The 19,391-nt window shown below is 46.8% G+C and overlaps 1 protein-coding gene across 1 annotated transcript in view; it reads left to right on the top strand.

Moving 5' to 3' along the window:
- Nucleotides 1–906: 906 nt before the first annotated feature.
- LOC130384362 (AP2-associated protein kinase 1-like) overlaps nt 907–19,391 on the top strand; it is a 31,969-nt gene continuing 13,484 nt past the window's right edge. The window contains exons 1-17 of the mRNA XM_056592488.1: nt 907–1,638; nt 6,387–6,505; nt 10,344–10,452; nt 12,823–12,965; nt 13,063–13,184; nt 13,299–13,380; nt 13,511–13,643; nt 13,917–14,020; nt 14,533–14,612; nt 14,723–14,923; nt 15,422–15,426; nt 15,697–15,962; nt 16,498–16,770; nt 17,368–17,555; nt 17,972–18,162; nt 18,251–18,316; nt 18,586–18,681. Coding sequence (XP_056448463.1) covers nt 1,479–1,638; nt 6,387–6,505; nt 10,344–10,452; nt 12,823–12,965; nt 13,063–13,184; nt 13,299–13,380; nt 13,511–13,643; nt 13,917–14,020; nt 14,533–14,612; nt 14,723–14,923; nt 15,422–15,426; nt 15,697–15,962; nt 16,498–16,770; nt 17,368–17,555; nt 17,972–18,162; nt 18,251–18,316; nt 18,586–18,681 — 2,338 coding nt within the window. The 5' untranslated portion in view covers nt 907–1,478. The remainder of the gene's footprint in view (nt 1,639–6,386; nt 6,506–10,343; nt 10,453–12,822; nt 12,966–13,062; nt 13,185–13,298; nt 13,381–13,510; nt 13,644–13,916; nt 14,021–14,532; nt 14,613–14,722; nt 14,924–15,421; nt 15,427–15,696; nt 15,963–16,497; nt 16,771–17,367; nt 17,556–17,971; nt 18,163–18,250; nt 18,317–18,585; nt 18,682–19,391) is intronic.

Below are 19,391 nucleotides of genomic sequence, written 5' to 3'. Positions count from 1 at the left end.
ATAATGTAGTGCGCTGGTCTGGAGAGAAAATGCCAGGGCTGAATTTTTCTCCCAGTCCACCCCTACACCTATTTCAGAGTTGGAGTTCTCTCCCTTGTGCTGAATGTATTTAATTTTTTACAAATGTATAAACATTCTTTGCAACGGAAAGGTCATAAAATGTCATCAATTAAATAATAAATACAATTCTTAATGGTAAAATGTAAAACATATCAGTTGAATGGTAGTGGCTACAGTATTTTAGTTTTTTATATTATTATCTAAAAGTTAAGCATAATTATTATGCTTAACTCCCATTGATGGAAACACAATAAAGAACATCAAATGGCCAAATAAACTGGTAATAAGTTTATCAAAGCAACTGGTACACCATTGGGCGGAGGAATATGTCTCTATCACGACAAAAAATTGGCACATATATGCATTGATATATTGCATATATGTTCTTTGAGCAGAATATTTTACTGGACGTAACTGAATTACTGTTTTTATTTAGAAATTACTTGCAATTTGCATTTGACGGTGTTTTTCCTTTGCATAGGCCGACATTGACAAACAAGGAATTTACAGATGTTGAGCCTTTAGTTGAGTTCTCCTCTAGAAAATAATTAGTATTTAATCTAATTCATGAATGATGATTGATGATCCCAATTTCCCAATTCACATAAAAAAAAAAAAAAACATTTCAGGTTTTTGTTGATTTTGTATATCCATTAAACAGCTGACTAAACAACACTTCGTCCACTGAAGTAAAAGGACTAGTGTGACACATCCACCAGCCGCGGTGGAGGAGCAGGGGGCGGACCACAGGTACCGCTTTGCAGCCGACCAATCACGAGCCGTCCAATCACGAGCCGACCAATCACGTGCCGACTCTCCGCTGCTCCACCGCAGCCGACCATTCACGAGCCGACCAATCAGGAAGCGACCAGCGCTGCTGCACCGCCACTGCAGGACGCTTCGGGGCTGGCAGAGTGGCCTCGTTTAGCCACGTTAATGAATTAAAGAGCGATGCCATAAGTAGCGTTTGATGTGGGTCCAGACGGCGGATATGTATGTCAATCAGCAGGGACCATCAGATAACCGGAACGCTGTGAGGGAGTGAGTGACAGCTGTCATCTCGGTTAGCTAGCAGCCAAACCAGTTTAGCTCAGACTGGCTAACTGGTCCGCCCGTCGCTTTAGCGCGGACACTTCCGCATGGATATGATCCTGTCTGTAGTAAATGTGTGTATTACTTGAACTGCCCCGACGCTGTCTTTGTAATCATGAGTTAGATCACGTCTCAACCGGGGTTTGGTGATACTCTGAGGTCCGGTTAGCTTTAGCTGGGGTCTAGCTACCTGCTTTCATTCATTATTTAAAGCCTTGTCGTAGCCACCCGCTGACGTCACCGGGGTTTGGAAACAATCGGTTGTATCGACTATTAGTCGGTTTCATCGGGCTTCTCAACTGAGTGTCGACCACACGTCGGACAACATGAAGAAGTTCTTCGACTCGCGTCGGGAGCTGGTGGGCTCCGGGCCTGGTCCCGGAGCCCCGGCGGGGGGCCTCGGCTCCGGCGGTGGAGGAGGCTTCATCGGACGGGTCTTCAACATCGGACGCTATCAGGTGACCGTGGAGGAGACCATCGCTGAAGGTGAATTACGCACACAAACAACCACATCTCATCAGGACACATCCAAGGCCCTGACCTCGAGGTCTCCCTACTGCCAAGTATTAACTTAGATAATCATATGAGTCAGAAGTGTAAAGGTGTTGATTTGTGATCAAGGATTTGAGGATAAGGAGCTGAAGACGAGCCTTGTCATGACGACCCATTTGGACAGTGGTCCTCCTTTGTTTTGTACTGTATCCTAACCCTTGAACTGTTCATAGACATGTTCAACGTTCGTGATATGCTTCTCATTAACATCCAAGACTTTAACAGGCTTACTGATAACTACGTGACGGATTAAAAAACGTAGTGAATCATGGCAATAACTTCAACTAGCCATCAGAGATGTGAATGCTTTGCGTTGCAGTTCGATCATGTCAACAAAGGGTCGGAACCCCTTCTGATTAGCCATTGTTTACGACCAGAATTGGATCCTCCTATTTTGATTCATGCTCTTCAACTGAAAAGCAAAAACCTGGAGAGAAAGAAACAGTTTTTTTTTATTATTTGCTCTACCCTCTTATTACCAGTTATCAAATTAGCTGGTAACCGACTCTATATTGAGGGGCGTGGGCTAGGTTGTTAAGACCCCCAGTCTGAAGGTATGAAGATTATAAGGTTCTACGTTCGGACCCCAATTTCTGCAACCTATTTGTATGTCTAGGAGCAATGCCTTTTATTGACATATCTGAGTTCACTGGCAAGTCGCTTTCAATAACAGCATCTGCTCAATGATGAACAAAGTAAATGGTATCGACACTAACTGTTCCCAGCTCAAATGTACTACAACTCAATCCTAGTCATTCTGAAACCCCTTTCACTTCTCCATCATGCGTACTCGGGCTCTGTTGGCCTTGACTGCCCGTTTCTAAATAATGAATGGAGAAAGGGTGATTAATTGATCACTATGGATGGGCACCTGTTTCACCATACCATGATCTGAGAGGGGTATCCAATTTTTGTTTATTCCAGCCAACAGATCAGAAACGATTCCATTCATTAGTCTCTGGTGTGCCCCATTGGCAGGGAGACTGTTACTATAATCCTAAAAGTGTTTTCACTCTGATCGTTGAGACATTGATTTAATGGAAGCACGTTATAACCCTAATCACTAATAAAATCTGTTATTAGTGATTTTAACAGATTTTGGTATCAACATTTAAGTGTTGATTCCTCTAAACTTGAATAATTTGGGAAATAAATATGAGTTTGATTGTGTTAAACTGAAGGACTTCCCATTCTCAGGGCTCATTCCATGGTTGTTATATACTTTCCCTTGTTTTAGGCTGAAATTCTTTGGCCGCCAAAATCACAGCTGTTACAATCCTTTGGAAATATGGTTATTTAGTCTTTGTGTGTTTGGTAGAGATTACCATGTTGATCTATGAGCTGTGTTTGACTCATTCCCATACAGCTGCTAGCTGCATGTTTTTTGTTTAATTTAGAGTCCTCAAATGATATTGAGTCTATCGGCCCTTTCTATGGGTGTAGCCTCTCCATACTAAAAGCTTCTGTAAGTATAAGTCAGGCTTTTATTTTATTTGATGCTGTGTAGAGTTACAGGAGGTAATGTAATCTCAGGATCCGTGTGAACGCTCTTGTAACAACGGTGCCGCCCCTAGTTGCCTGGTCTAAAGAGATAGGTTTTGCTCTTTAAACTTGTTCAAATGGTGGAGGCTATAGTAAGAAAAGCTGTACAAAACGTCCTTTATGTGTATCACTAGAAACGACAAAGGATTTAGAGTCTATATAAACAATTGAGTAACCCATGGGAAAAAAAGGAATTCAAAACCTAGACCACTCAATGCCTTGTGTGTGTTTCTGTGTGTTTCTGTGTGCCACGTTTGAACGTAGCATCGGTGCCCTTCCAAGTGCTGCCCTCAGGAGTTACCTTGTGTGTGTCTGTGTTTATACTCAGTGGCTCTTCGTTCTCTCAGCCAGTCGCATTAACCTGACAGGAGGTTACATCATAGAGGTGCAGAGCTATTTGTGGAGCTACTTACTGCTCTTCACACCGTGAGGGAGTTGACCACTGCTAGATGGTGCTTAAGAATCTAATCTTCCACCAAGGTCTGTCCTCCTTGTAGCCTTCTTCAGGTTGGTCATGTGAGTCAGTAGTAGGGTGCCTTGGGTGAGAGCACTATGTGTGTTCTATCAAGGTCTCACCCTTATTCCGTGTTGTATTTATGAAATGTGACTGGCTATACTGTAATCCCAATTCAGAAGCATTCGCCTGTATGCTTTAGGTACTCGTTAATTTGCAAGAAACGTCAGGAATGTTCCCTGCTTGTGAACACAAGTCTTGATGAGTTGACATTAAGGCTGCACGGTATGAACTAAAATGTATCAAGTATGATTTGAGGCATAGATGGTATGTTAATTGTATCTTCTAATTTCGATATAAATGCTTCTGAAGTTAGTTGCTTCAGTTAGCAGTTTTGCTTAGGCAGCAAAACTGCATGAAAAAAAAAAAAGCAGAATCTTTTCTCAAGGTACTTCCATCATTGAAAATCAATAATGTTTAATAGGATCTCTTTCTCTACCTGCTCGCGGACCTTGCCGTATAGTTTTGGCATCTCAATTCGGCTGAAGAGTGTGCGGGCAGGTAACGCGTACCTGGGGTCGAGTGTTTTGACCATCTTTAAAGCCCTTTCTATCGACATTTTGAAAGGGAACCATGTCCTTACACAGGTAAACAGTGACAGCGTTTGTTATCTCGTTTCACCGCTGGATTTTTTGGTCGTAAGGACTGGCTTCGGAAAATACCTGCGGAAACGATGTCTGTGGAAGAGATGCAGAGACAGCTTCACGCTACCAGCGTCTGTCTCGTATGGTGTGACATAAGATCTTGTGGAGGGACTATTGCGCAGTAACATCGTCAAAATCTGTCCCTGGGAAAAGTAATGTTGCACCGTATTGAAAAAGGAACTACGTTTCATTTCCACATTTTCAGTTGCGCGTAGCTTTTCTTTTTACATGAAAAAGTATTTACATAGATGTTACTTACTTTGCAACACATTACACACAACACTTTCTACCGGTCTCACGGTAACGTCAAAATCCATACAGCAGCACAAATCACACCGGCGTACTTTCTATACCATTTATACCGTATACCCCTACTTGACATCACATTTACAGCCATCTGCGTAATGCAGATCTGTCTTCATAGAGACATTGAATGCAAGCTCATGGGTATTCAACTTTATTAAGTGTTGTCTGTTCTCGGAAGCCTGCTGCTGCACCCTGTTCAGGCCACTCTGTTCCCCACAGCTCACTCATAAGACGGGCTCCACCAGATCAGCAAACAGACAGCGTCACGACAAGCACATTTGCACTATTTGCATTCAGAATGCATCCTGGAGAAGTCGATGGCAGTGCTGCTCTGTGAGGCAGTGAAGGAGACTGGATAAGGGCTTTACATGTCGATGGATATAGCTATTGGCAGCATTTATTTCTACTTGAAAGGGTCATTGAGCTGCAAGTCACACCGTGTAATATGAACCCATCTGTTGTATCTGATGATCTGTTGTATAATAAGCTATCCGTGTAGTATGTTTTGAAACATATTGTAGTTGTTTTGTTCGTATAGTGGAATGCTAGCTGTCACTTGATCCCTAGTAGGACCATGCGTTGATGCTCCTTATCCTGGTGACGTTGGAGTCCCAGTCCTAAACACTTTTAGTTAAACCTTTTAGCCAGCAATTTAAAGGGCATGAATTCTAATGGATTCTTTAGAATATGGTCTATATTGTCAAGTCATATAGAGGGATTAGAATAAGAGAATGTCAAAAATAAAGTCACGGAGATATCTTTTTACGCAGTTGGTCCTAACTTGTGGTGCAGGAAATAACGGCTTCCTTTAGTGCTCTAAACCGAGTCACCAGAGAGGACATGATAGATCAGTCAAAGCATCATGTCAGTATTATAATTAATTCCTGCCATTTCTCCGCTGACTCAACTATAGATGGATCCTAGTTTGATTTTCACATCCTCTTTCCTCAGAACACATTCCATCGTGGTGTTCCTCCCCTGCTTAAACGTCATGCTTGCCATGTGATTAGTTTAAATGTTTTGCTGTGAATGAGATGATGTGCGCGTATTTGGTGCCGGTTTTGTCTTAATGAAGTAAATATCTTTGCTTGGAGGACACACAACGTCATTCCTTGGTCTTATCAATAGCCTGCCCTATCCCGTCTGAATGACGAAGGGTGAAATCCCAGCAAGAGGTACCTTGTTTGTTGCTTATCACTGGAATGCATCAGAATGTGTTTCAGATTCAGAATGATGTCCCAGAAGGGAATGCCTTCCATAAAACATTAAACCACTTAGGCATGCATATAAATGCTGCAGACTTGTCAAGGGCTTTAATTAAAACAAGTCCTTGTATGTCAAACTGACATTCAAGTTACATTCGGTCGGTCTTCAATTGAACATTTAACTGCCTTGCAATTTCCTGTCAACGCCAAAGATTGTGTCCCCTTATTTAAACCATAACATCCTTTTTTATGTAAAACCTCTTGGCCGTATCAGGATACTAGAAGATCTGGCTAGAGGAACATTTAAACAGGACTATTAATCTTAGTGCCGGAACATTTGACAAATGACACCTACTCGCCCAAAATAGTTATTTAAACCGCAGTACTGAGGTGTAGGGGCGCCCTGATTGGATCCCTGCTGATCTCTAGTGAATCCTATGTATTCATGCTTTATGTTTTGTTTCCCTGCAGGTGGTTTCGCTATCGTTTTCCTGGTGCGCACACACCAGGGGGTACGATGTGCCCTCAAGCGGATGTACGTCAACAACGAACACGACCTGCAGATCTGCAACCTGGAGATCCAGATTATGGTGCGTATGCAGTCTCGTACTCATGCAGTCTCAGTACTAGATGATGTGTGACTTGGTTCTTCAGTCATCCATGTAGAACCGAGTCACACATCTCTAGCTGAAGTCACTCTATTCATTTTGAGATTGCTCCACTACTTTCTTCGTCCTGAAGAGTGTCAGAGTGGATGAGGACCAAAACAGTAATCACTATATATTAGCTATGTGTGGCTCGCTAACGATGTCATGATTATCTCCTTGGGGTGTGGTCCGGCTCTTTGGATCACACCGGGAGCACAATCTGTCTCGGCACTTGTCATTAAAGGGGTGATATCATGTCAGCCGATGTGAGTGAGATTAGCCATTACAAGCGGTTCGAATATCTGTCTTTACATCTAGGAGGCCCACTTGTGATGTCACTAAAACACAGGAAAAGGCAGATTTTCAAATGGCTTGTAAGGGCTAGTCACACTCACATCTGGGTGCATAATATCACCCGTTTAATCCATCCCAGCATCAGCGGGGCTTCCACTGCTCCATTCAATTCTAATGCAATGCAATTAGTTGAGGATATTACAATGAAAGAAACCAGGAACAAGCTGTAGGCTTTAGCAGTGATGTAGCACCGCTACTGACCAGGGGTGTTCGCTAGCCGTTGCTGCGCTTAGTAGTATCATCACAAATGGTTGTTTGGTTAAATGTTTACTTTTTCGTCTCTCAGAGAAAATGTTGTGCCGATGTATAAATCATAAAAGCACGCCATGCACTATGGATAGAAATATATAGAAATATTCAAAAATGTATGGGTTCAGAAGCGTTTTTCTCCTTATGCAAGTAATACAAGCGTTTGTTTGACCAATTAGGTCGACGGGAGCATATTGACAAACCAATCGATCTACCAACCAGCAGCGGTCAGCCCTACTCATGGCTTACCTTTCTGTACTGAGTTTGAATTAACCGCTGCTCGCCTTGTAAGCAGATCGATAAGAGAAGAAAACAGAGGGCAGCGATCTTTGTTGCCAAGTCTCTTCAGGTGATTTTCTACATCCAAACTTGCAAAGCTCGAGAACTGGCAGCACCGTTGCCCCTTTACCTCAAAGTTCAACCGGTGTTCTGGGGAACATATTCGCTATCTGACTCGACTGCAATCAGGCGCGTCGTAAAATGTCACCCTGCAGCTTGATTTACAACGGCAATAACCTGCGTTAAGGGCGCAGGGTGTAGAGTTTAGTGGCATCATCCAGCAGATATTGGATATAAAATATAAGTGATTGAATTAGTGCATAATCGATTGAGAATAAGGATTGCTGCCTCAGAATGAACCCTTTCCTCTTCTACAGTAAGCAACAGACAAATGAACCCTTTCCTCTTCTACAGTAAGCAACAGACAAAAGCATTTCAAAACAAGTCTTTGTGTTGAGAGTTGTGGGAAGGTGTGGTGTTCCTGTGGCTCAGACCTGTCTGGGATACCTTTTAGTACCACCCTTGGGTAAAAGCATGATAATTTGCGGTGTTGCGACACACACCGCGTAACCAGAATATCTGATATTTGTATGTAATAATCAAATGCAGAATAGTGAAACGAAGGGCAGTTTGTGGTTTAGGGGGATTATGATAAGTGGCTGTGCATTCAGAGCGTTCCTTAATACACCAATGTTTTGGAGATTTTAGTTTTTGAGGTTGGTTCCCTTTTTGGTGGAATGCTGGTATACAAAAGAAATACAGTGTAGCTGTATTCATAGTCCCTGGAGACGACCCACGAAGCAATCAAACAAAAATCAATTCCATTATTCAACATCCTTAGCCAATGGAGAAATCTGACTTATACAATTGACTTATCAATTTCAAATACCCTCATCTATAATGATACAGAAAATCTGTAAAATGCTGCACAGTAAAAGATAAACTTCAAACAGGAATTTCTATCTAATCTTTTAGTTAATGGTGTGGTGAGTCAGAGGCCAACTCCTACTTCCTGAGCTCTGAAGAAACACATCAACGCTCTGAGGGAGTCATGCTGAGTCAACCCTTTTTTACTCGCTCACCCGTTGCTTTCCTGAGTCCTTAATGTAACTATATCCAATTCCTCACTCACTATAGAGAGAACCAGTTCCTCGCTCACTGTTGAAAGAACCAGTTCCTCGCTCACTGTAAAGAGAACCAGTTCCTCGCTCACTATTGAGAGAACCAGTTCCTCGCTCACTGTTGAGAGAACCAGTTCCTCGCTCACTGTAAAGAGAACCAGTTCCTCGCTCACTATAGAGAGAACCAGTTCCTCGCTCACTGTTGAGAGAACCAGTTCCTCGCTCACTGTTGAGAGAATCAGTTCCTCGCTCACTGTAAAGAGAACCAGTTCCTCGCTCACTATTGAGTAGGGATGAGTCGGTCGCGACCGATTCGTTCACAACGAATGAATCCCGAACGTGAACGACAAGAACTGGTTCCCCGAAACAAGAAGAACTGGTTCTTTGATTCTTTTTTTTTAACATAAAACAAAAAATATGGTCACGTAAGTAAAATATACAAACGAAGAGAGCTTAGTCTCCCCGTGACCTTATATCGATTGAGTCTACGTTCTCAAAGATTCAGCCAATGAGCGGTAGCAATGGTGTTGCCATGGCACCTGGGTAAACAAATGACAAGGTGGTACCGTCGAATTTGCGCGCTTTCTCTGTCTGACGTATCTTGAGTCATACCATTCGACGTGGGGCCACTCGTATATCCCCCTACATTTCCGAAAATAGACTTGACCTCCATCTGTTTATTGGATGAACGCATTTCCCAATCCCAGGAGTCTTTGCTCCATTTTACGTCAATTCAAGAACAAACAAAGAAATTAAACTGCAGTTCGTATTTTTTTATTTATGACCATGAAAGTTCTGTAATGTCTGAATAATGAAGAATTAAATGTAAAGTAAAATAAAATTATATTTATAAAACCATGAATGACATATAGAGAGTATGCAAGTGGTATACATATTGGTGGGACGTTTGGTTGTACTATACAGTATATCTTGTCGATTTTCACGGGGGGTAGAACCTAAAAGTCGTTTAAATTATGCTCAGGGCCGTCTCGCGGGGGGGGGGGGGCAGACACCTGTGAGATTCCCTGTCAAATGACGTAATCTGACATAACGAACGAATCAAAAAGAACGAATCAAACAAACGAATCGTTGTAGTGAACTGAACTGAAAGAACTAGTTCCCGGAAAAAAATCATTTTGCCCATCCCTACTATTGAGAGAACCAGTTCCTCGCTCACTGTTGAGAGAACCAGTTCCTCGCTCACTGTAAAGAGAACCAGTTCCTCGCTCACTATTGAGAGAACCAGTTCCTCGCTTACTGTTGAGAGAACCAGTTCCTCGCTCACTGTAGAGAGAAGAAGTTCCTCGCTCACTGTAGAGAGAACCAGTTCCTCGCTCACTGTAGAGAGAACCAGTTCCTCGCTCACTGTAGAGAGAACCAGTTCCTCGCTCACTGTAGAGAGAACCAGTTCCTCGCTCACTGTTGAGAGAACCAGTTCCTCGCTCACTGTTGAGAGAACCAGTTCCTCGCCCACTGTAAAGAGCACCAGTTCCTCGCTAACTATAAAGAGCACCAGTTCCTCGCTAACTATAAAGAGACCCAGTTCCCGGGGGCCCAGCCAGCCAGGGCTAGAGTCTACACAGGACGGTTGTCATTATTACTCCAGGGTTTGTCTCTCAGTGGCCTGCACAGAACTTAAATGGTGGATTAACGATCACTCATATGGATGCATTTAGTCTGTGTTCAGTCCCAAGTCTAAAGCCCTCTACCAGCGCCCAGGGGTACTGGGTCTCCTCTGGTGTGCCGCATTAACCCAGCTCTGTTTGTGTTCCACACAGAGGGACCTGGTGGGGAACCGAAACATCGTGGGCTTCCTGGACTCCAGCATCACTGCGGTCGGGGCTGGCGACGTGTGGGAGGTCTTCATCCTGATGGACTTCTGCCGAGGTATCGTCTCTATGTCTCTGTGTGTTGTGTTCTGTAATCTCCGGCCATTCCCTTGGGTAACACGTACCCAGTGTTTTTCCTGCATGGAGAATTAGAAGAAAGCCAGCTGGTCATTCTCTAGTCTGGAGAAACCTCTGACGGGGGTCGCTTTGTGCATTCCATCATATGGTTTCCATTGTCATGTTTTTCCATGGATGTGTTGTGTTCATTTGTGTTTGGTTTGAACACGCTGGGAGCATCAGCAGCATTGCTGACTTTGTCTTTCCCGCTGTTTTCCACTGGCCATGGCCTTCTTGCACGAATACTTGTGTATAAGGGGCGCTGGCACTCTTTGCTCAGACACTGCATGCGTATTTGTCTCTGTATAACCGTTTGCATATGGGGTTTTCCGCTAAAGGTCTTGATGACAAGTTAGTGGTACTACACTATACCCATAATGTTTCTTAAGCCGGTTTAAGAAACAGTTGTAAGCCGGCTCATAACCAGCATGTAGAAGCACACGCGTACCTTGACAACCGCATCATTTTCAAACAGACACGCTTTTAAATCTTTTTACCCACTGACTACACACACACACACGCAAGTCTGCATACACACGCACACTCTGAAACTGTTTCACTCATTATTTGTTATCTAAAGCTGAGTAACCACAGCCACTGTATATAGCTGTCCCTCTTTGCCTGCACGTACCGATTATGTGCAGAGCATATCACAGGCAAAACTACTGCATTTGATTCTATGTTGGGTTGAATCGATGCTGGGAGTGTATTAGCCATATGGTCTATGCTATGGTGTCATCCGTTAGAGCTCTGTTCTTTATTGTGGGATGGCCTGACCGATCCAATAATCCATTACCCCACAGATTCTTCCTCCTTTGTTAAAGTGATATTATTCCACGTTCCTAGACATTCTTCTTTCACGTCTGAACTAATTGACCCGGTCAGCAAACGCTGTTGTTCGCCTATTAACGAGTCCAGCTGAACTCTGCCGTGGTTACATGCTGTGGTCTTTTCTTAAAGGCACACTACGTGGCCACAAGGAAAAAATGTCTCAACAACCAAACAATAACTCCAAGCTAACACAGGGCGTGAGTCGCGCAAACAATATGCACCCTTATATAATCTGCACACAATGATTATCAAGAACGGTCGCATCAATCTAGCGAACAAACAATAATAAAAACATAGTTTGTGTTAAAACGTTAATTTCCTACAGTTTGTAATGTTGTGTGTGTGTTACAAAACGTAATAGTAAAATAAAGTGTTTTGTTATATTGCAGACAATTGTCATGTGGTTTATATCCACCTAACCCTATACATACTTGATTGAGTTTGGAAATCGGATCGGTCCTCTCTTTCAACACCTTCAAAGATGTGTGTCCTCTGAATCACTAGCGCTTATTAAAAAGTGGTATTTGTGCAACAATCCCATTACAAGACCTGAGACTCTGACTTTTACTCTAGCTCAAAGACCTGAGACTAGACCTTGACCCTAGCTCAAATACCTGAGACTAGAACTGGACTCTAGCTCAAAGACCTGAGACTAGACTTGGGCTCTAGCTCAAAGACCTGAGACTAGACTTGGACTCTAGCTCAAAGACCTGAGACTAGACCTGGACTCTAGCTTAAAGACCTGAGACTAGACTTGGGGGCATATCTGAATATACTATTGTCTAACTAGCGTTCATTTGCTTCTGCAATACGGCATTACGCTGATCTGGTGGCACTTCACCGTAATCAGCACAGCTAATGGGGAGAGTGCTGCCTGCCATAGAGGAGGAAAAGAGCTTCAGTTTGCCAGTTGAAGGGTGGCTGCACCTGCAAGGTTAGGATGTTAACACCTCTGCCTCATTAGAGCCAGGGAGAAGCAGAACCCAGTAACCCAGTTAGAGGGAAGCTCCCTCTAACCCAGTTAGAGGGCTGCTGGGTGTGTAGTTGTCTTTAGTAGGGAAACACAACTTTTGACTCTGCATTGTGAATCTGCAAAGACCATTGCTTTGCCTGACACCAATCACACTGAAGAACATAAAACGTTTTAAATGCTCCATTTATTTGGATACAAGCTTTTTTTATAACATTATCGTAATGTAACGATAAAGAGAAGACTAAACCACTTTATGATTTTTAGACCAATTTCTTTTTTCTATTTTACTTTGCCATTTTACTTTATTGAACAGATTATGGCCAATTTAGTCCATTTCTTATTTCACGGCTGTATTTTAACACTATTGTGTAAAAGTATTGTTTTTGCGCTTTATAAATAACGTTTATTCTGTATTCATGATGCATGTTGAGGACCAGGAAAGACCTCACCTCCTGAACGTGCCAGTGCGTCCGAGTGTCTGATCATGCGTTGTGTGTCGGCCGGCAGGGGGACAGGTGGTGAACCTGATGAACCAGAGGCTCCAGACGGGCTTCTCGGAGGCCGAGGTGCTGCAGGTCTTCTGTGACACCTGTGAGGCGCTGGCCCGTCTCCACCAATGCAAAACCCCCATCGTCCATAGGGATCTCAAGGTGAGGACCCTGCTGTATAACCCCAAACCTCCCAGATATTTGAAATGTAGGGGGAGATTCATAGTCCAAAATCGGGGTTCTTTTACTCCTCACGCAGGTGGAGAACATCCTGCTCCACGACCGGGGGCACTACGTGCTCTGTGACTTCGGGAGCGCCATCAACCGCTTCCAGAACCCTCAGACAGAGGGTGTGCCACTGGTGGACGAGGAGATCAAGAAGTGAGTTGTGGACTCCAGGCTAGGGAATCAATCACTAGTTTGATGAATACATCTTCTCAACACAAAGTGTAACAAACCATAGTTGTGACCATGTTCATGTCTTTTCCTGCCCAGGTACACCACGCTGTCATACCGGGCCCCAGAGATGGTTAACCTCTACGGAGGCAAGGTCATCACTACTAAAGCAGATATATGGGTGAGACTCGTCACACTGGTTTGGACCATGTAAGCATTACACAATCATTTTGTTGGCTCTCCAGATGATTGGTGGCTAACCTTCCATGCGTGATGGGGTGGTGGTGGTCGTTTTTCTTGTGTCTCTGCAGGCCATGGGTTGCCTGCTCTACAAGCTCTGCTACTTCACGCTGCCCTTCGGAGAAAGCCAAGTAGCCATCTGTGACGGCAGCTTCACCATTCCTGATAACTCGCGCTACTCCCAAGAAATGCACTGCCTCATCAGTGAGTGAACTGCATGCTGGATGTTGTTGTTTTTTTGCATTCTTGACGTCCCTAAATCCTAGTCCGCTACTTAAGCAAGACGGCTGTTCCAGACACTGAGATGTCGAGCTCTGACCTCCCCGGTCCCATCATGGCTGCATAAAGGATCCCGTGCCTCCGTTTCATTCCCCTTCTCCTTTTTTCGATACGTTCCTGTCCTGTGTTCTCCGTCCTAAGCGTGAAGAACAAGCTTCATGTGCGCTTCATAAGCAGTCTTCTGCTCTCTTCCTCCAGGATACATGCTGGAACCCGACCCCGACAAAAGACCAGACATCTACCAAGTATCCTACTTTGCTTTTAAGATGGCCCGACGGGACTGTCCGATTCAAAATGTGCACGTACGTACAATCATTAATGACCGTGGGATGTGTAGGAATACATCATTGGCTCTCTGGTTCATGTCCCCGTGTTGCAGACTGGGGCCTCCATCTTTATTTTCGCACCACGGCAGTAAAGTGCAGTGCAGCGTCACATGTACAGTGGCTCTAGTGTTGATTGCATCTTATCTTTATAGAGCAGAAATAATACTGGGAGGGAGAAAGGCGGTGGGGTGCCTGATGGCTGCTTTCATCCCAGCAGGCCTCTCTGATGTATTGACACTGCGGACGTCAGCACTCCTCCTCTGATTCAGCACATTTTAGCCTCCCCTACAGAGGGGCATTAAAGTGGCTGAGGGGAGGGCGGGGGGGGGACGGGGACGACCCATGACTCAGTGATACCATTCGAGCTGCGAGGCTCAGCTAAGTTAACTACTGTCCACCCTCTTTTAAATGAACGTCTCAGCAGAGCGCCGTTAGGTCAGCGATGTTTAGACGGTGTTCTGATGCAGCTGCTCTCGTTTCCATCCCAGAACGCGTCCATCCCCACCAAGCTTCCTGAGCCAATCCGAGCCAGTGAGGCTGTGGCCAAGAAGAGTCAGACCAAAGCCAGGTGAGGCCAGAACCGGGTCCAGGACTCTGTGTGGCTGGTGTACACTTTAAACAGCCCTCCTGTTTCCATAGTGCGCGGCTGACACCTTTCTCCACCTCCCTGTACCCCAGGCTCACCGACCCCACCCCCACCATGGAGACGTCCATCGCCCCGCGGCAGAGACCCAAGGCCGGCCAGCCCCAGCCCATAGCCGGAATCCTGCCCATCCAGCCAGCCCTCACCCCCCGCAAGAGGCCCAGCGCTGCAGCGGGCGGACCCCAGGCCATAGGTACCTTTCTAGTCCTAACAAGGGCCACAGAGCGGCATGTGGCGTAGGAGGGAGAGCGGGTCGGTTGCTGGTTCGATCCCCGGCTCCTCGAGTGTTGAGGTGTCCATGAGCAAGACACCTCATCCTTACTGCTCCCGACGAGCTGGCCGTGGCCTAACATGGCCTATGCCGCCTTCGGTGTGTGAATGCGTGAATTAATGGGTGAATGTTAGGCAATAATTGTAAAACGCTTCGAGTGGCCACTGGTGAGAAAAGTGCTGTATAAAATGAGGTCCATTTAGCATTGACCATTACAGAGGCCTGTTGTCCAGTATGGATTTCATTATGTTGAGCGTCTCAACGTAACGACACGACAAGGCCTTGAGGTCCCCAGTGGGTCAGTTAGGCAGCTCTTGAAATGCTGTTAATTGTAGTTTAACAAGCTCTTTTATGGCGCTGGTCTCCTGGGGTCTTCCTGACAGGCTGTTCATCCTGGTGATTAACAGGCTTAATTAATTTGGCCTCTCCTCATTCACTGTGTGTGCACTGATTATCAAATCAGCCACTGTGTGGATACACATTCATCCTTCACTTTTTTCAAATATTATTATTATTAGTATTTTCAAAGTTTTATTGCCCGCTACAACACAGTGTAATTTAATCATTTTAAATAAAATAAAGTGACAAACATAAGCTTGCAGAAGTGCTTTACAGAATGAAAGTGTATTATCAATTACAATTTAAATAAATTACAAAAAAATGATATATGTATTGTGAATGGCAGAGATAAAAAGATGCAAGTTTGATGAAACAAGCTAACTGTAATCCGTGATACAGTTGTGTCCCCTCCACACACACTTGGTTTCCGTCCCCTTAAAAAAACCCTCTTCCCTCCATGTGTGGGCGTCGGAGCCTCCCTGCCCCCGCAGGCCGCTGCTGCCCCCGCCGTCCCAGCGGACCACACGGCCCCCCCGGTGCAGGCGGGCCCCCAGCCCGGCCCCAGCGTCACCCTGCTGGCCCAGGCTGCCGCCCAGCACCAGCAGCTGTTCCTCCAGCAGCAGGCCGCTGCCTTCATGGGCCCCCAGCAGCAGGCCGGCCAGAAGGTGGGCCTACCTCTAACGCTCTTTAACGGCAGCAGGCTCCGTCACACCGTGTTCCTGCCTGGAGGCCTGAGCTTACATTCAGGGCTTTTAGCAGACGCCTTTCTCCACAGCGACTTACAATAAGTACATTTGTCAGAGGAAGAGAAACGAAAGTATATCGCTGTCCTTACAATTAGGATTTTCATGGAACAAGTGCCAAGACGTTCCTTGATTGATGTTGCATCCTTTTGGTCATTTGTTGTTGTTGCTGTTTATTTCTCTCACTCCCTTATCACTCTCTTCCTCTCTATGACCCTCCCTTATCACTCTCTTCCTGTCTCCCTCTCTCTGGCTCTCTCATATCTCTTTCTCTCTGTCTTGCTCTCTTTTATTTGTATTGACCTTTCTTTCCTCCCCTGCTCTTATTTTGAACTGACCGTTTTCCTTACAGTAGCTGTTACGCTAAGTGCTGTATAAGGTAAAGGGGCAGAGATCTTTCAGCAGCCACATTTGTCTGGTGCTGGGATGTCATTGGCTGTGTGGTGTTCCTGTGCAGCATCCCCTGGGGCAGAGCCTCCAACCAGTCCAGCGTCAGCCACAACATTATCAACAGCAGCAGCACAACCATCCCCATCGCCTCCATCAGCAGCAGTCAGCCAGTGGAGCCTCTGGCCCCACGCAGTCCATCCCTCACCCTGTTCCTCCCAGCGCCCCGCCGCAGTACCAGCAGCAGCCTGTAGCTCCTGCAGGGGCCACAGGCCACGCTCCATACCTGGGTGCCATCCCTGAGTCTCTAGCCGTTGACCCCCTGACCGCAGCGGAGGCCATGGTAACCCGCGAACCCCTATCCGACGCCGCGCCCCGACCGCCTCTCTCTCGCCCCCCCCCCCCCTCGGTGTCTGGGACCTGTGGTCGCCTGCTTCTGCCAGAATTAAGTCAGGCTCTCATTCACTACCCGGTTGGCCTGCAGTTGATTTTGTGCAGCTCCGTGTCTACTGTGCGTAGGGTCGTCCTTCTTCGTTGATGATTTACTGCCTGTCTTGGAATCAGGGAGGTCCTTGCAGCATTCAGACGAACCCTAATCACGCCCTTTGATGCTCTAACTAACTCCGCTAGATGTACGTCCATCCATCAGAACGAGTGGCGTTACTTTCCTTCTTAGTTTTCGAGGTGATTGGTTAGCAGCTCTTTGTCTCTGTCTGGCGCATCTCGCTGTCCGTCGGTTCCTCTTCACGCTCATTTGTCATTCCGGGTTTATTTCTTCTGGGCTTCTCGGATTTTCGCAGGAACTTCATTAACCCTTTCCTCCGTGCTGAGCAGCCTTTTCCGTGACCTCATGCTTCCCAAACCGCCTGGATGGTCAGCGCTTCGCCCGCCCTTCTCCTCACCTCTCCCCTGTTGTGCTCCTCCTTCCCCCCCCCTGCAGGCGGGCGGCCGTACGTTCCACAAGGTGGGCTCTCTGACCCCCCCCTCGTCTCCAAAGATGGCGGCCAAGGGCGGCCACCGGCGCATCCTCAGCGACGTGACGCACAGCGCCGTGTTCGGCGTGCCGGTCAGCAAGTCCACCCAGCTGCTGCACGCCGCGGCGGCCGAGGCCAGCCTCAACAAGTCCAAGTGAGCGGGACCCGCCTCTGAGGCTCCACTGTCCATTCATGGCCCTGCAGGCCCATAGACCGTCCATTCATGCCGGGCGGACCCTGGGGAGGGATGTTAAAAAAAAAAAAAGAGCTCCTTTCACTGGCGGGAGAGCCGGTCCCAGGGACAACGGGGGACATTCAGAGCCACGTTTAGCTGCACACGCTCTCATCTGGCCTTAATGAGGGCTGGTTGAACCCAGATGGACCTCTGATCTGGCCCTACCCCTCGTGTGTGTGTGTGTGTGTGTGTGTGTGTGTGTGTGTGTGTGTGTGTGTGTGTGTGTGTGTGTGTGTGTGTGTGTGTGTGTGTGTGTGTGTGTGTGTGTGTGTGTGTGTGTGTGTGTGTGTGTGTGTGTGTGTGTGTGTGTGTGTGTGTGTTCGTTCGTTCTGTAGGTCCGCCAGCACCACGCCGTCCGGGTCCCCGTGCTCCTCCCAGCAGAGTGTGTACCAGGCCGGGGAGCCCGGCGCCCCCCCGGCCGCTGCCGGCGCCCCCCAGCCCACCTGGAACCCCTTCGGAGACGACAACTTCTCCAAGCTCACGGCGGAGGAGCTGCTCAACAAGGACTTCGCCAAGCTGGGCGACGGTGAGACCTCTGCCGGGACGCGGGGCGGCGGCGTGGGCCACATGGCGGTCAGGGTGTCACGTGATGCATCCCTTTTTTTTTTTTGCAGCTGAACACGGGGAGAGGATCACAGGCTCCAGTGAAGACCTCATCACAGGCCTGCAGGCCTTTCCTGGTAGGCCTCTGTTATTGTTTATGTACTACTTGTCATTTCACCCTCCCTCCGGCTGCTTTTCTGATGTCCATTATGCGTGCGGCTTTATTCTGGTGTCTGCAGCTTTCAAATCGTGTCTGTGTCAATTACTGTTCACAAGATAAAGTCCAGGACACGATATATCGGTCTACACCGTGACCTGCCTGTTACTGTGCTGCCTCTCCCACTACCCTCACGGCCCAGCTCTCCTCTCTCTCTCCTCCCTCCCCCTGTGTGGGTGTGGCTTGCAGCTGAAAGGGCAGCTGACACGCTGGGGTTGGATGCAGGGGCGGCATTAGTGAGTGTCCCCAACCCGTTTAATGCCCTCCAGCTGTCAGACACCACAGGTAATTTGCACACCACTGCATGATCAGCCATGCTTGCTCTAGTGCTCCAGTGCCTCCCCACAATGCAGGCTGACCACACTGCTGTCCTAAGTCAATTGGGTACTGCTGTTTACTCCAGAGGGCATGATTTGATGTGGTTCTGTTTGTTCATCTGGTTGAAACGGCATGACACTGCTTCCTTGTCAATCTCTGAGGAGAGGCAGTAGCCAAGGCTAGGTTGCCTCACAGCCGCAGATCAGTGTACCTGCGGTTGCCTGGTAACATCACGGACAAACTATTCTTTGTTAGCGTGACTGCTTTCCTGTAGGGCTTGGCCTGCTTTCCAGCACCAAAAGGAGAGGTTAAGGTTTGCATCACTTTTTCACCACACCCTGCCCGCCTTTGTTGATTCTGTCATTTGATTGTCCCACGAGCTGCTGTCCCCTGTTTGTGCTGTTTGTTCGGGACGGTTCTGCGATGGCAGCCAGCATGTGTGCAGTTTGAGACGGAGAGGATAAACGTGGCGGCGGTTGCATAAGCAGGGTGCAGTTAATCTGATCTGAACTAAGCCGTCTCCGGCACTCAGGTCCACTCAGTGAAACCATGGCCTCCAGACATTTGCAGCAGATACAGAAAGACCATGGTCATTCTTTAGCCCTAGCAAACGGCAAGGACAACCACTTTTACCTCTACAGCAGAGTAGCATAAAGACACCCACGGCAGGAAGGGAT

The sequence above is a fragment of the Gadus chalcogrammus genome, chromosome 6 (assembly GCF_026213295.1).
Source record: "Gadus chalcogrammus isolate NIFS_2021 chromosome 6, NIFS_Gcha_1.0, whole genome shotgun sequence".
Lineage (NCBI taxonomy): Eukaryota > Metazoa > Chordata > Actinopteri > Gadiformes > Gadidae > Gadus > Gadus chalcogrammus.
This window is presented reverse-complemented; position numbering and strand designations above follow the sequence as displayed.